General features: G+C 38.6%; 1 protein-coding gene across 8 annotated transcripts in view; it reads left to right on the top strand.

Annotated features, from left to right (window-relative positions):
• LOC129764612 (vacuole membrane protein 1-like) overlaps positions 1-17,433 on the top strand; it is a 97,543-nt gene that overhangs the window by 38,631 nt on the left and 41,479 nt on the right. Inside the window, exon 1 of one of the 8 annotated variants that reach the window (XM_055763866.1) lies at positions 7,887-8,295. The exons of 6 other annotated variants lie outside the window; for them this stretch is intronic. In XM_055763866.1, the coding sequence (XP_055619841.1) occupies positions 8,188-8,295 (108 nt within the window). In that variant the 5' untranslated portion in view covers positions 7,887-8,187. Of the gene's footprint in view, positions 1-7,886; positions 8,354-17,433 lie in introns of those variants that run through there. One more of the 8 variants, XM_055763870.1, reaches the window with a different exon arrangement.

Raw genomic sequence — 17,433 nt, forward strand, 5'->3', positions numbered from 1 at the left:
GAATGTATTTCCCTAACACAGACTTTAAATCCAAGGAGCGTGGGAAATTGGCATTACAAATAACGTAAGTTGGAGGCATTTTTCTTCCAACTGAAATGTGTTCCCCTAACACAGACTTCAAATTCATGAAGCGTGGGGAAATTGGCATTGCTAATTCATGCAAGTCGGGGGTATTTTTGTTCGGATTGAAATGTGTTTACCCAGTATACGTACTTTGGTACTCGCTTATCTTTGTGCAGACTAATATATGTTTCCTTTACACTGTCTTCTAAACTTAGGAACCTGGGAAAATCGTGCAGACATTAGAGGTGAATGAACTTTCAAGTTTAAAGCAAGCAAAATTCATATTTGCTGCTCACTGAATTTCTACGCATACCATTTGATGATTAGGCAAAATATTGATAACCATTTGCTGCGATAACGCCTATCGATCAAACAATATGCGTTCGACGTACATGTCAAAATCGAAACTGAGTACCAGAAGTTCATCAATTCATGCAAATCCGCTGTTCGAAGAAGTACGTACACTTGAGAGATGCACCTTCAGAGTGAAATGTAAAATAAAATAATCGTTTGAAAATTCTTCCGTTCACATATTTTGTCCTAGACATCAAACCAAACGTAAAAGGACTGTCATTCAATTTACTTGGAACGAAGAACATAATCTATCACAATGCATGCATGACATTACATGGCATTTATTCAATCTCTTTACTTAAAAAGCAAAGATATTGAATTCAATTAAATTCAGAAATTGTTTTACTCAATCAAAAATTCAATCAATACAAATAAATGATTGCTATGCTAAGGTAGTCCCACGTAAACCTTGCGGTTATATCAAAGATATAACCCACCCTTTTTTTTTCTTTTTCCTTTCCAATCGTGCTTCATTCTATTTCGCTGCTGCTCTGGTTGCCCGTTTTGGACGGTACGATTTGAGGAGCACAAAATGGACCAATCAAAAATGGGCACATAGTGCATTTGGACAATGCTTGATATTTCACAATTATTCAATTATTTATCTCAAGAAAAATGAAATGTTATTCGTTATGATAGATGCGTAGATATATTTCCTATCAATTGATGCAAAAACCTTTGCGATCTATTGAGAAATGCTCGAGTTATAAGCGTTCCAAATCTTGCATTTTTTCCTACTTGTTCAGTGCCTAGATTTCCATTTCACCCCCTATATCTTCCGGTTAGACGTAGTCCTACGTCAATAAATCAGTTTATATTATATGTCATATTATGTCACTTTAGAATGCATTGGTATTGTGAATAACTTTTAATAACTCTTCTTTGAATGGTTTAATGGCCCTGAAAAGCGCCGTGTTTTACGGTGGCTGGTTTTGCCACCAAAGCACTGTGTATAAACAAACTTTATCCTTCTTCTACCTGCTGCCGTTTTGCGATTGCGTTTGCCACTCGCTGAAACTAGTTGTTGCCTCCGAACCGAATGTGCTCTGTTCTGTAGGCGGGTTTTCTTATTGTCATGAGCAGCTTTGCAAGCCAACTCGAGCACTCCGGCGGCCGAAATTCTATAACCGCTATTAGGTATACTGGTGCTCCGGCACCAATCCGTTGATGCGATGTGATGTGAAACGATGCCATACAACCACACTGATTTACGGTTTGAAAGAGAATGATATATTTTTCAGCGGATCCGCACGTTTTGTACTTTAGCGGTACACGCTCACAGGATAGAGACAAATCGGCAGACTCAGCCAAAGGGGCGAGCCCAACGAGACGAACGAAAAAACGTTAAACGTTAAAAGGCAGCGATGGCAAAAAAATACATTCATTACGATTTGTTCGCTCGTTGGATTCACATGCAGGCTAAAAAGGGTCCTTTTCAGGATCACAAAATTATCTTCAATCTAAAGAGTTTATTGTTTTGTTATCACTCGATATCCCCATCTTGTTCGGCTAAACCTTTCTGTTTAGCGATTGCGTTTGCACACATTTGCGATGACAGTGGTACAGTGTCGACTTTCAATGTGGGGTCATGATTTGGACCCGGAACTCTATGTTTACAAAAATGTCCTACTAAATATGTCGCATTACAGGTCCGTCCAATTAGCTGTCGAGATAAGTGTAAATTACTGTACTTTCAATCTAGAAGCAATTCAAGAATTGGTGAAAATCAATAAGCTCAGAACAACTGCCAAATACACATACTCATCATATCCTGGCAAACAAATTATGAAAAAATCAATTTGTGTTTTATTATTATTTTGGATATTGTTTTAGAAAGCATTGAACTGTATTTCCTAAACACTTTTTTGGAAGGTTTAATGGCCCTGAAAAGCGCCTTGTTTTATGGAATGGTTCCAATTTAGAAAACTTAGTACTCGTAGTTTTGAAAAAAACCATTTCGAACGCCCTCGATGCCGCCTTGTTCTGGATTTGCCACCAGAGCACTTTGTATAAAGAACAAACTTTTTTCTTCTGCTACCTGCTGCCGTGTTGCGAATGCGTTTGCCACTCGCTGCAACTGCCTGTTGTTGTCTTGATGTCCACCGAACGGAATGTGTTCTGTTCTGAATGCGGGTTTTCTTATCGTCGCGAACAGCTTTACCAGCCAACTCGATCACTTCGGCGGCCGAAACTATATAACGCCGGCTAGGTGGACTGGTGCACTGGTACTAACGCGCTCGGCCTAGCTACCCTTGCGGAGCAATTGGCGGATACACCTACGGGGAACTGCACACCTGCACGGTTCGAGTGGGACTTTGCCTTTCCCTTAACTTGTCCTCCTTTGTTACGTCCACACGTCCACGTTGCTGCTTTTTTTTTTCTTTTTATGATGTGATGCGTTGCGATGTTAAACGATGCCGTACAACCACACGGGTTTACGGTTTAAAAGAAAATAAGATATTTTTCTGGGGTCCGCGTGTTTTATACTTTAGCGGTACACACTCACAGGATAGAGATAAATCGGCAGACTCAGCCAAAGGGGCGAGTCCAACGAGACGAACGAATGAGCGTTAAAAGGCAGCGATGGCAAAAAAGACGGGTGGGTAATGTCGGGGACATAACCGGAGTGACGTAGGACTATACAATGGGGACAGCTTTTTTTAAATATATTTTAAATATATTGTTTTATTTTCTTCTCCTACGTGAATACCTACCTATCTACCTGAAAAATGGATTAGTTTACTGTTTACTCTTTATGAATATGTTGATGGTTCTGAAAAGAACCTTTGGTGTTGTGTTTTTGTTATCACTCGATATTCCCATCTTGTTCGGTTAAACCTTCCTGTTTAGCTATTGCGTTTGCCACTCGCCACAGCTTTCACAGTTGGAAAATTTCTTCCCATCCAGCTTGTGACATGTTGTTCAGTAAATTACATTTAATGCGACGTGCCGGAGAAACACTTTGCCACTCACTGAAACTAATTGTTGCCTTGATGAGCGCCGAACCGAAGCTGCTCTGTTCTTGATGCGGGTTTTCTAATTGTCGTGAGCAGCTTTGCAAGCCAACTTTATAACTCGAGCACTCCGACGGCCGAAACTCTATAATCGCTGTTAGGTATACTGGTGCTCCGGCACCAATCCGTTCGGCCTAGTTATCCTTGCGGAGCAATCAGTGAATGCGACCAACAGGGAACTGGAGACCTGCACGGTTCGAGTGAGACTTTGCCTTTCCCTTAACTTGTCCTCCTTTGTTACGTCCACGATGCGTACAACCACACGGGTTTACGGTTTGAAAGAAAATAAGATATTTTTTTGGGTCCGCGTGTTTTATACTCTAGCGGTACACACTCACAGGATAGAGACAAATCGGCAGACTCAGCCAGAGGGGCGAGTCCAACGAGACGAACGAATGAGCGTTAAAAGGGAGCGATGGCAAAAAAATACATTAATTACGATTTGTTCGCTCGTTGGATTCACATGCAGGCTAAAAAGGGTCCTTTTCAGGATCACAAAATTATCTTCAATCTAAAGAGTTTATTGTTTTGTTATCACTCGATATCCCCATCTTGTTCGGCTAAATCTTTCTGTTTATCGATTGCATTTGCCACTCGCCACAGCTTTCACAGTTGGAAAATTTCTTCCCATCCAGCTTGTGACATATTTTACAGTAAATTACATTCAATGGCACGTCGCATTACCACCACTCAGTATCGGATTGGAGGTAATTTTAACCTGTAATTGAACATTTGCGATGACAGTGGAACAGTTTCGACTTTCAATGTGGGGTCATAATTTGGACCCCGAACTCTATGTTTACAAAAATGTTCAACTAAATATGTCGCATTACAGGTCCGTCCAATTAGCTAAATGTCGAGATAAGTGTAAATTACTGTACTTTCAATCTAGAAGCAATTTAAGAATTGGTGAAAATCAATAGGCTCAGAACAACTGCCAAATTCACATACTCATCAGATCCTGGCAAACAAATTATGAAAAAATCAATTTGTGTTTTATTATTATTTTGGATAATGTTTTAGAAAGCATTGAACTGTATTTCCTAAACTCTTTTTTGGAAGGTTTAATGGCCCTGATAAGCGCCGTGTTTCTTGAAATGGTTCCAATTTAGAAAACTTAGTACTCGTGGTTTTGAAAAAAACCATTCTGCTTTTGTGGCAAATCCAGAACAAGGCTACCCTTGCGGGGAATTCCAGATCAACACGGTTCGAGCGGGATTTTGCCTTTCCCTTCGCTTTTCCTCCTTTACCATGTCCAGACATGGCTGCTTGGGTTGGTTTGTTGATGTGTTGTGATGCGAACCGATGTGGTGTACGGTTTGAATGAGAATGATCGTTACAGCAGCGGAGCGGGGATTTTTAAGCTGACTGGCTGGCTCGAGAATTACGCATGTGTGAGACTGCGACCAATGTTTCGTTCATTGGTTTCTTTTTCCTTTCCAATCGTGCTTCATTCTATTTCGCTGCTGCTCTGGTTGCCCGTTTTGGTCGGTACGATTTGAGGAGCACAAAATGGACCAATCAAAAATGGGCACACAGGATCACAAAATTATCTTCAATCTAAAGAGTTTATTGTTTTGTTATCACTAGATATCCCCATCTTGTTCGGCTAAAACTTCCTGTTTAGCGATTTGTTGCCACTTGCCACAGCTTTCACATTTGGAAAATTTCTTCCCATCCAGCTTTGTGACATGTTGTACAGTAAATTACATTCGATGCGACGTGCCGAAGCACCACTAAGTGTCGCATTGGAGGCTATTTTAACCTGTAATTGAACATTTGCGATGACAGTGGTACAGTGTCGACTTTTAATGTGGGGTCATAATTTGGATCTCTATGTTTACAAAAATGTCCAACTAAATATGTCGCATTACATGTCCGTCCAATTAGCTAAATGTCGAACTAATTGTAAATTACTGTACTTTCAATCTGGAAACAATTTAAGAATTGGTGAAAATTGAATAATCAGGAAAGTCCCCAACTATCAATAAGCTCAGAACAACTGCCAAATTCACATAATCATCAGATCCTGGCAAACAAATTATGAAAAAATCAATTTGCTTTTTATTATTATTTTGGATATTATTTTAGAAAGCATTGAACTGTATTTCGTAAAATCTTTTTTGAAAGGTTTAATGGCCCTGATAAGCGCCGTGTTTCTTGAAATGGTTCCAATTTAGAAAACTTAGTACTCGTGGTTTTGAAAAAAACCATTTCGAACGCCGCCTTGTTCTGGATTTGCCACAAAAGCAGATTGTATAAAGAACAAACTTTTTTCTTCTGCTACCTGCTGCTGTTTTGCGAATGCGTTTGCCACTCGCTGCAACTGCCTGTTGTCTTGATGTCCACCGAACCGAATATGTTCTGTTCTGAATGCGGGTTTTTATTATCGTCGCGAGCAGCTTTGCCAGCTAACTCGATCACTTCGGCGGCCGAAACTATATAACGCCGACTAGGTGGACTGGTGCACTGGTACTAACGCGCTCGGCCTAGCTACCCTTGCGGGGAACTCCAGACCAACAGTTCGAGCGGGATTTTGCCTTTCCCTTCACTTTTCCTCCTTTGCCATGTCCAGACATGGCTGCTTGGGTTGGTTTGTTGATGTGTTGTGATGCGAACTGATGTGGTGTACGGTTTGAATGAGAATGATCGTTACGGCTTTTTTTTTCACTTAAATTCTTTTTATTTCTTAATTTGGTTTACATTATAATATAATACTACATTACAAGTAATCAACCTAGGGTTCTACATCTTTAAGTTGCAATGTCAAGTTCTGTAATGATTTTCATCATACACATTATCCGATTGTTTCATATTCCTATTGTAAAATCATGCCTAAACTATTCTAGTTTTTTGTTACCTCTTTTTTTTATACCTAAATCTAACTTATAAGATACCCTCCCCAAATTATTTACATTGTCACAACTTAAACTACTTATCTAACTGGAAATAAATTTATCTACCCTAATCCAAAGCCGTTACCTTGAAAGGTAACGACTAGAAAGTCAGGTAGCATAATCATACAGATTTTGTATTATTCCGTGTATTGAGAGAGCGCAACTCTGTTCAAATTTCATGCAATTATTATTGATAATTTCATCCAAGGTTTTAATCCCGGCCAGCTGATGTATCTCCGAATTTCGCGTTCTGGAAGGAGAGATTAGAATCATACGAAGAATTTTGTTTTGTATGCGTTGAAGTTTTAATTTGTGTGTTGGAGCACAGCACTCCCAAACGGGCATCGCATATGCGATAACTGGAAATATTATTTGTTTATATACTGCAAGTTTATTCGTTAGAGATAATCGAGCGTATCTATTGATCAGGGGATACAATGACTTTTAAAATGTTGCATCTTGTGTCTGTTTTGTCAATGTGTGCTCTGAAGGTAAGCTTTCGATCGAAAGTTAGACCCAGATAGACTACTTCTGAAGACCATTCAATACTATTGCCATTAAGACTGACTGTCATATTTTGAGGAGGAACAAGCTTTGGAGTGTTCTTGTGGGGAAACAATATGACTTGTGTCTTTGCTGCATTTATGCATATTTTCCAATTATTGAAATATCCAGACAAAGCGTCTAATCCTCTTTGAAGTTTAGATCTTAGTTCTGTGATACTTCTGCCCTTGTAAATGATGGCAGTGTCATCTGCAAATAATGACAGTTTCCCATCAGATGGGAGAGCGGGAATATCTGAAGTGTAGATATTGAAAAGAATTGGTCCCAAGATGGATCCTTGAGGAACACCTGCATTCACGATGAATTTCTCTGACGGAATATTGTTTATAGAAACATTGAATGCTCTATCAGAAAGATAATTGCAGCGCCCCTTTAAATTAATTCTCATCTCATCAGACATTTTTCTAACCAGACAATATGAGAATCCATTGTCGAAATATTGAACTCCCGGCCCCGTCAGGTTGACGCCATATGAGCCTTAATAAAAATATATATTTTGGATAAAAAAAAAATATGAGAATCCAATAAAGGATTCTACAATAAGAATGAGCAACATAAGAATGCCGGAATTTTCCATACAGATGGAAAATTCCATGAATACGATAGGCAGCAGTAAATAAATAAATAGAAAGGAGGTAGCAGAATAGGAAAACTCTACCTAGAGTTTGTCGGTAGAAATTAAGACATTAATGTTATCGTGAAGAGAAGTAAAATAAAGAAAAGGGAGTCGATCGTGAGCCACGCAGGAGAACGGTGGTGTCTCCTGAAAACCAAGAAGTTGTGTTTTTGTGTTTTAGAACATAAGAATGCCGTGAGGCCGCTCGGGGCGCTGTACATTGTGGTGACAGCGGTGGGATGCTGTCCAAGTGGGGACAGCAGCCCACCCATCGTTGTGTTAAGTTTTGCGTGAAAAAAAAGAAAAAAAAAATATCAGTGACAAAAGTGATTGTTTCAACAGTTTGGCGAAAACTAAAAAAAAATCAATTACTGCCGTTAGAAGGACTTTCTGGAAACATATTGAGCTCCGAGCACCATGCAAGAACGTGCTGGCGGGGCAAGCAACCCAAAGAGTGTAAGAAGTGTAAAGAAAACAAACGAAGTTCTATTGGGAGAGATCAATTATGAACTGAAGTGCTGAAAAGAAGGAAGAATTACACAGTCGATAAGAAGAATAAAGAACAAAATTCGCGGTTCAGTTAAATGCAGTAATGTTCCGCAACCTAAAAACGAATAACAACTCGGTGTTCCTCAAGTTCATCAAATAGTTCGGCGTGTCTTCACAGAATTGGAACTCGATGGTGATATGCATTCAGTCGATGTGCAATAAGTCGGGCGAGTATGGAAAACCATCCGTTGGCCAAAGGAGGCGGACAAGAAAGAATGGATTCTTGGAGGAAAAAATGGTAATTTCATTGTGACGCGGGTCCAACGAAAGGACAACACAGAAGGGCATCAGTTTAGGTAACGCAAGATAAAAAAAAATATCATATTCCATCAACGTATTCCCATTAGCTTATGTGTATCATGAAAAGTTAGCAGAGTAGGTTGCCAAATTAATGAAATCATAAAACAAAGTAATTGCAAATATGCGAGAAGGAAAGACAAATCAGCCGTAAAAATCGGAAAAATCACATATGTTCCCCGTTAACTATTTGAAGTATAAAATCATTTAATCGTTTTCTCTGATGCATTATTATGGCATTAATGAATATAAGAAAAAAGAGCAAATATTGAAAAGACCTTAAGAAACATGAATCAAAGAAAGGCCAATTATTAGTGATCAGTATTCCATCCATTCTGTAAAAACTGCTTATTTAGCTTGAAAAACATCATTCATGCCTCCCATACTTTAATAGTATGTACAGGGTAATATGGGGAAAGTACATATCGAATTAAAAAAAAAAGCGTGATTCTTTCTTACACACACGCTTTGAAGTGGGATTTTTAGAAAAAATGAAGATATTGAGTCGTATATGTCTACAGCCAAATAATAACGAGAATGAGTCCATCAATCGATAAAATAGCTTTTGAATGTACCGAAGGGCTGAAAGGTCAAGAATTCATTCCTGTAAGGACATGTATAAATCGATATTTACATAAAAGTTCACGAGAAACTAGAAATGTGGGATATAACGATGATATTGACGAATGATAAAGAAAAATAAAACGAAGTAGCGCTATGAAAGCGAAGAAGCAATATATTCAAGAAAATTAATATAATATATGAAATAAGAAAGGGATTTTAATAAACATATTGTACGAAGAGGCTGTAAAAGCTCTACTATGTTAATCGATAAGACTTTTTGGGACATTTCAAGGAGATATGGTCGTTCTTATTTTTTCATTTTTAAATTGGCGGAAATTACAGAATTGAAGGAATAATTATTTAAATAGCATTCCGAAATTAAGAACAGTAACTGAACATTCGTCTGTTTAGGGAAATCGAAACAGATTGAATAGATCATAATGAATCGTTTATCAACACACCACACATCACAATATATCAGCATATTGTGGATGCTGTCAGAGTTGAAGGAAAGAAGAAGGATCATTTCCGGGTTTTAGTATCGGGATCACTTTTGCCAACTTCCAACTCGAGGGGAAGTAGCCAAGTGATAGACATCTGTTGAAGACAGAAGTCATAATTTCATATAAGTTGTTACTAAGATGTTTCAACTCAATGTTAAATATACTATCGAAGCCGGGGGCCTTCATATTCTTCAACGAGCGTATAACCGAGATAACCTCTTCAGTCGAGATGATTTCATTCTCTTGAGGTGCAGAATGGATATTGCCAATAGCCCTTACAGTATCATTCACCGAAGCTTCAAATGGACTTGGAATGTTCTCGCCGAGATTGTGTGAACTAGCGAAATGGTTGCCAATTGCATGAACCTTTTCGGCAGGTGTTATCAATCGTTCTGAATTATCAGGTTGAAGAATAGGATTAGACTTGGTCTTGAGGATTTTAGCGAGCCTCCAAAATGGCTTGGAGTTGTTCGGAAGTTTACTAATATCTTTTGCGAATTTTTTGTTACGGAGACCAATCATTCTGGCCTGGATAACCTTGGTTAACTGATTATACTGTCGTTTCCTCTCTCGAATACCAGTACGTTGGTACTGCCTTCGATAGAGGTTTCGAAGTCTAATCAAATGTTTAGTAATTGGATCAATTTGAACAGAGTCACTCACCTGAATCGTTTCTGGGATGTGGTTTTGGCGAGCCTGAATAACTGCAGTTTGAATGATCGTTACGGCAGCGGAGCGGGGATTTAAGCTGACTGGCTGGCTCGAGAATTACGCATGTGTGAGACTGCGAGCAATGTTTCGTTCTTTTTTTTTCTTTTTCTTTTCCAATCGTGCTTCATTCTATTTCGCTGCTGCTCTGGTTGCCCGTTTTGGTCGGTACGATTTGAGGAGCACAAAATGGACCAATCAAAAATGGGCACATAGTGCATTTGGACAATGCTTGATATTTCACAATTATTCAATTATTTATCTCAAGAAAAATGAAATGTTATTCGTTATGATAGATGCGTAGATATATTTCCTATCAATTGATGCAAAAAACTTTGCGATCTATTGAGAAATGCTCGAGTTATAAGCGTTCCAAATCTTGCATTTTTTCCTACTTGTTCAGTGCCTAGATTTCCATTTCACCCCCTATATCTTCCGGTTAGACGTAGTCCTACGTCAAAATGATTCGAACTTGGTAGCTCAGCGCATTGTTCACAATGAATTCATCTCATTTTGCAAACAATTTGCAACCTAAATGCAAGCTTGTTAAGTTTGTTTGGGCTTGAAGTTGATCATGGCTTCATTCGTTCTACTAAAATATTAGTCATTATTGTAACAAATTGCTTCACGCAATACAACTTATACAGTATCATGAAAGTTCAAATAAGAACAAGTTGTAATTAATATGGGTCGATTTTTAGACCTCTTTGGAAACCGAGATTGACCTCAAGGGGTCGATATCGACCACTTTGAGAAACCCTGCTCTAGATCACGATAGATACAATACGGTAGCGCGACTTATGAGAAAGGCCTTTCAGCCATCTTGGATTTTGTATGTAAACAATCTGCAATATTTTGCAATATCTTTTTTTTGCTCTTTGTGTGTGGAATTGTTTTGGTGGGTAAAGGTAAGTCTTTTACGGGTAAAGTTAGGTTTGTAATATACTCTATCTTATTATATGTTTCAGCTCAAGAGAATAAATCGATTTTCGGTGTCGGTCGGTGATGGAGGTATTTTTCCCGCGTTTTGCAGTTAGAGACGTCGGTTAATTGTTCGATTGTAAGGTTTCTGGAATTTCCAGTTTTCCTATATCTAATATTCTTTGTTTCTGTGTTCTTGGTTAACAAAAACTTAATGCCTGTTTTTGATGGGGCATAAAAAGATTATATAAAAGGATTTCTAAGAACTTCCTGCGACTTGTTTTATCGTCGATATTGTTCAGCTAATATATTATAGAAAAAAAACCCGAAGCTGTAACTGTGAAAATAACCATAAGCCACCGATTAATTTCCAATTTATAGTTTACAATTCTTCCGCAAGTGCAATTATTTCACAAGTGTGTATATGCGTGACCATTATATTTAGTGAACAACTATCCGTTCAATCCGGTGACAAAAGGACTAAAATCAAATAAGAATATTCCGAAAATGCATTATATTTAATAAATATTCCACGCCACTGACATTCATTTATACATTTCATTGAACAATATTCTAAAATAGGAAAAAGTCACTTGTCTAAAAAAGTTACTCCTGTACGCGCGTCGGTGTCTCAGACCGAAGGTGGTGAAAAAGTGATATACCTGCCCTTCGTACCAACTTATACAATACGCTAAACGATGACGAACAACGAATGACGAAGCTAGAGAGAATCGCAATGTCGTAGTGTTGATGTTTTCTGAGAAATGAACGAATTATTGATTTTTTGGTCTCTCAGACCTATGCGCGAGTATAGGAGTGTTAACCGTCATGGTGTTTCGTCGAAATTCATCCGATATGCTAAATCATTTACGATTGAACCATAAAAATGGTGGTGGTGGAGGAGACTGGGAAGAAGAATTCAGGGTCTGCAGGAGTAAAATGCGGACTTAAAGAAGGAGGTCTCAGCTCCCGTTCTAAAATAGTAGTATTCAAATTCAGAGAGCCGAGGAAAATATACCATACTAGTGGTCAATGATTCTATAAATGTACCTCTTTTGAACTAGTAGCTATAAGGACTAACCAGAAATATTCAAACAAATCAGCTATTTCAACAACATTCAAAGAACAGGTAATTTTGAACAGAAAAAAAAATTATGTAGATATAATAATAATATTGCGCATCATTCTCATCATGTGCTCTTTTTTTCAATCGTCCTCAAAAAATCATAAAATGGTAATTTTATCAATATACTAAAATACCATTTCATTCAAGAACAGTTATTCTGCACCATGTTTATTTCAAAGTTATATTTAATGTAACTTTTAAAATTATGACATCATATTTTTTTATTATATTTTTATTATTTATTATGTCTGTTCTTTTTGATTACAAGAAATAAATATTCGCTCGGTTAATCGAATACTGAAAAACAATTATTCGAATGAATCGAATATTTAAAAATTACACCACGATTAATCGACAATTGAATGAACTAAAAAGACAGGTGGGTAATGTCGGGGACATAACCGGAGTGACGTAGGACTATACAAAGGGGACAGCTTTTGTTAAATATATATTTTAAATATATTGTTTTATTTTCTTCACCTACGTGAATACCTACCTATCTACCTGAAAAATGGATTAGTTTACTGTTTACTCTTTATGAATATGTTGATGGTTCTGAAAAGAACCTTTGGTGTTGTGTTTCTGTTATCACTCGATATTCCCATCTTGTTCGGCTAAACCTTCCTGTTTAGCGATTTGTTGTCACTCGCCATAGCTTTCACAGTTGGAAAATTTCTTCCCATCCAGCTTGTGACATATTTTACAGTAAATTACATTCAATGCGACGTGCCGAAGCGCCACTCAGTATCGCATTGGAGGCGATTTTAACCTGTAATTGAACATTTGCGATGACAGTGGTATAGTGTCGACTTTCAATGTGGGGTCATAATTTGGATCTCTATGTTTACAAAAATTTCCAACTAAATAAGTCGCATTACATGTCCGTCCAATTAGCTTAATGTCAAACTAATTGTAAATTACTGTACTTTCAATCAGGAAACAATTTAAGAATTGGTGAAAATTGAATAATCAGGAAAGTCCCCAACTATCAATAAGCTCAGAACAACTGTCAAATTCACATACTCATCAGATCCTGGCAAACAAATTATGAAAAAATCAATTTGTGTTTTATTATTATTTTGGATAATGTTTTAGAAAGCATTGAACTGTATTTCCTAAACTCTTTTTTGGAAGGTTTAATGGCCCTGAAAAGCGCCTTGTTTTATGGAATGGTTCCAATTTAGAAAACTTAGTACTCGTGGTTTTGAAAAAAACCATTTCGAACGCCCTCGATGCCGCCTTGTTCTGGATTTGCCGCCAAAGCAGTTTGTATAAAGAACAAACTTTTTTCTTCTGCTACCTGATGCCGTTTTGCGATTGCGTTTGCCACTCGCCATTCGCTGCAACTGCCTGTTGTCTTGATGTCCGCCGAACCGAATGTGTTCTGTTCCGAATGCAGGTTTTCTTATCGTCGCGAGCAGCTTTGCCAGCTAACTCGATCACTCCGGTGGCCGAAACTATATAACGCCGGCTAGGTGGACTGGTACACAGGTACTAACGCGCTCGACCTAGCAACCTTTTCCGGTGCAATTGGCGGATACACCTACGGGAAATTACAGACCACCACGGTTCGAGGGGGATTTTGCCTTTCCCTTCTCTTTTCCTCCTTTGTTGAGTACACGATGCCGATGCCGTACAACCACACGGGTTTACGGTTTGAAAGAAAATAAGATATTTTTTTGGGGTCCGCGTGTTTTATACTCTAGCGGTACACACTCACAGGATAGAGACAAATCGGCAGACTCAGCCAAAGGGGCGAGTCCAACGAGACGAACGAATGAGCGTTAAAAGGGAGCGATGGCAAAAAAATACATTCATTACGATTTGTTCGCTCGTTGGATTCACATGCAGGCTAAAAGGGTCCTTTTCAGGATCACAAAATTATCTTCAATCTAAAGAGTTTATTGTTTTGTTATCACTCGATATCCCCATCTTGTTCGGCTAAACCTTTCTGTTTAGCGATTGCATTTGCCACTCGCCACAGCTTTCACAGTTGGAAAATTTCTTCCTATCCAGCTTGTGACATATTTTACAGTAAATTACATTCAATGGCACGTCGCATTACCACCACTCAGTGCCGGATTGGAGGTAATTTTAACCTGTAATTGAACATTTGCGATGACAGTGGTACAGTGTCGACTTTCAATGTGGGGTCATAATTTGGATCTCTATGTTTACAAAAATGTCCAACTAAATAAGTCGCATTACATGTCCGTCAAATTAGCTAAATGTCGAACTAATTGTAGATTACTGTACTTTAAATCTGGAAACAATTTAAGAATTGGTGAAAATTGAATAATCAGGAAAGTCCCAAACTATCAATAAGCTCAAAACAACTGCCAAATTCACATACTCATCAGACCCTGGCAAACAAATTATGAAAACATCAATTTGTGTTTTATTATTATTTTGGATAATGTTTTAGAAAGCATTGAACTTTATTTCCTAAACTCTTTTTTGGAAGGTTTAATGGCCCTGAAAAGCGCCTTGTTTTATGGAATGGTTCCAATTTAGAAAACTTAGTACTCGTGGTTTTGAAAAAAACCATTTCGAACGCCCTCGAAGCCGGCTTGTTCTGGATTTGCCACCAAAGCAGTTTGTATAAAGAACAAATTTTTTTCTTCTGCTACCTGATGTCGTTTTGCGATTGTGTTTGCCACTCGCCACTCGCTGCAACTGCCTGTTGTCTTGATGTCCACCGAACCGAATGTGTTCTGTTCCGAATGCAGGTTTTCTTATCGTCGCGAGCAGCTTTGCCAGCTAACTCGATCACTTCGGCGGCCGAAACTATATAACGCCGGCTAGGTGGACTGATACACAGGTACTAACGCGCTCGACCTAGCTACCCTTGCGGGGAACTCCAGATCAACACGAGCGGGAACTCCAGATCAAGGTTCGAGCGGGATTTTGCCTTTCCCTTCACTTTTCCTCCTTTGCCATATCCAACCATGGCTGCTTGTGTTGGTTTGTTGATGTGAGGTGATGCGAAACGATGTGGTGTACGGTTCGGATGAGAATGATCGTTACGGCAGCGGAGAGGGGATTTTTAAGCTGACTGGCTGGCTCGAGAATTACGCATGTGTGAGACTGCGACCAATGTTTCCCTCATTTTTTTCTTTTTCCTTTCCAATCGTGCTTCATTCTATTTCGCTGCTGCTCTGGTTGCCCGTTTTGGTCGGTACGATTTGAGGAGCACAAAATGGACCAATCAAAAATGGGCACATAGTGTATTTGGACAATGCTTGATATTTCACAATTATTCAATTATTTATCTCAAGAAAAATGAAATGTTATTCGTTATGATAGATGCGTAGATATATTTCCTATCAATTGATGCAAAAACCTTTGCGATCTATTGAGAAATGCTCGAGTTATAAGCGTTCCAAATCTTGCATTTTTTCCTACTTGTTCAGTGCCTAGATTTCCATTTCACCCCCTATATCTTCCGGTTAGACGTAGTCCTACGTCAAAATTTAGACATCTCTATTTGCAGTCAAATCCCTTTCCACAGTCCTCTGTATATTTATACCAGGTGGGTGACGTCTTTAGAGAACCCCTATTGCACTGACAGGAGCCAACATATCGGGTATCCCACTGACATTTTCCCTTTGTTTTCACATGAATTGGGTATCCCACTGACAGTTCTGCTTAAGATTTTGCTAACGATCCTAGCATCAATCATAGCACCCGGCTGATTTATACCGTTTCCCCTCGCGCACTTATTGACGACACGGTCACACCTTTATTCCACACATCTTGCTCTAGATGTTTGGTTGGGAAAAAACACGTTTCAACACGTTCACGTTCTTCTTTTTGGGTTTGAGGTGAAGGTGGAAGCTAGCCATTGTAGTAGTATAGGTAAACCCTCGTGTAAAAATGGGGTAATAGTGTTTGTGAGAGAAGAGCAAAGCACACGTAAATAGATCAATTCACTTATCAGACTGTGTGGCGCTTCATTGACACGAGTCTTTGAATACATTTGAAAAAAAAAAAACAAATAACAATTCAATACTAAAGTAAAATGTATGAACGATATGTTCCGATGAACAATTGCAAATATAAATATATATAGAAGGTGCATTTGAATATGATTCTGATTATACGCGGGCGTAACATGAGCAAATTTATAACACATGCGAATTGGGGCTCTTTTGGTATTAACAAGTTCTTCCGCATAGTAACTCGATGTTGATAATTCCTTAATATTTTCCTTCGTTGATAGTATTGTTTTCACATATTCACGTTGGAAAGCCTTAACCCTTCTCTTCGTTGGCCGAGGCATTTAGATTGAATTTAATACTTTTCCGTTTACTGTTTTTGAAAGCATAGGCAGCCGTGGCAGTGTTCCGAGCTCTGCAATACAATTTTCTTACCCAATGTTAAAGTTGCTAAAACTTACATTATAGACCCATTAAACGTAAAAATAATAATTGTATTGATATCAACACAATTTTATTCTATTGATTTTCATGACATGGGACGCTATGACTCCGGAATAACATTTTATTGAGTGGTTTTTATAGCTGTTTCGATGATGTTGTTTGGCATCAGTGTCGAAAAAATAACGATGCTTCCACCAATACAAACAAAACCATTGCTGAAGATTGAAAAACGAAACTTTAACTTTCAGAGCACTTGCTCGAGTTTTCCGACGTTCTTCACTATACGGTGCGAAAGCAGATGAAAATTTAATATCTTGTGAGTAATCGATTAGAGTTTGGTTGATATCACTTGATGGGAAGTGTGCGAAAACGATCATTTTCTTCACACTGTTTCGCAAAATTATTGATTTTCGGGCGAGAGGTGAGGGAGGGAGATGAAAGAAATGAGCGCCATTGTGGCAGCCATTTGTGGCTAGCTTCCACCTTCACCTTAAGAGGGTTTAAACTTTTCAGTTCATTCGCCTCTAAGCGTTCACGTTCTGCCTCACTGCACTTATTAAATTACTCTCTTTCGTTGTTTGCTGCTGGTTGGAAATTTACAGTCGCTCATCGTTGCTAGGCTGCTCTCTCAGCTGGCAGGAGAATCACATAGGGGCGGGGGTTGCGATGGAATTTCTATCATCTCTCCAGGTACTGAACATACTCCCTGGCCGGAAGATGCTGTGTTAATGGCATCTGCACTTGCAGTTCGTCAAATCCGGAGGATCTTCAGACTTATTTGACTCTAGGCGATATGCGAACTAACGTTTTTAATGGTATGATGCTTTCAAAGATGGTTGGTAGTCCTGTTTCGACTTGGGCCTCGAAAATCTCTG

Source organism: Toxorhynchites rutilus, chromosome 2 (genome assembly GCF_029784135.1).
Source record: "Toxorhynchites rutilus septentrionalis strain SRP chromosome 2, ASM2978413v1, whole genome shotgun sequence".
NCBI classification, from domain to species: Eukaryota; Metazoa; Arthropoda; class Insecta; order Diptera; family Culicidae; genus Toxorhynchites; species Toxorhynchites rutilus.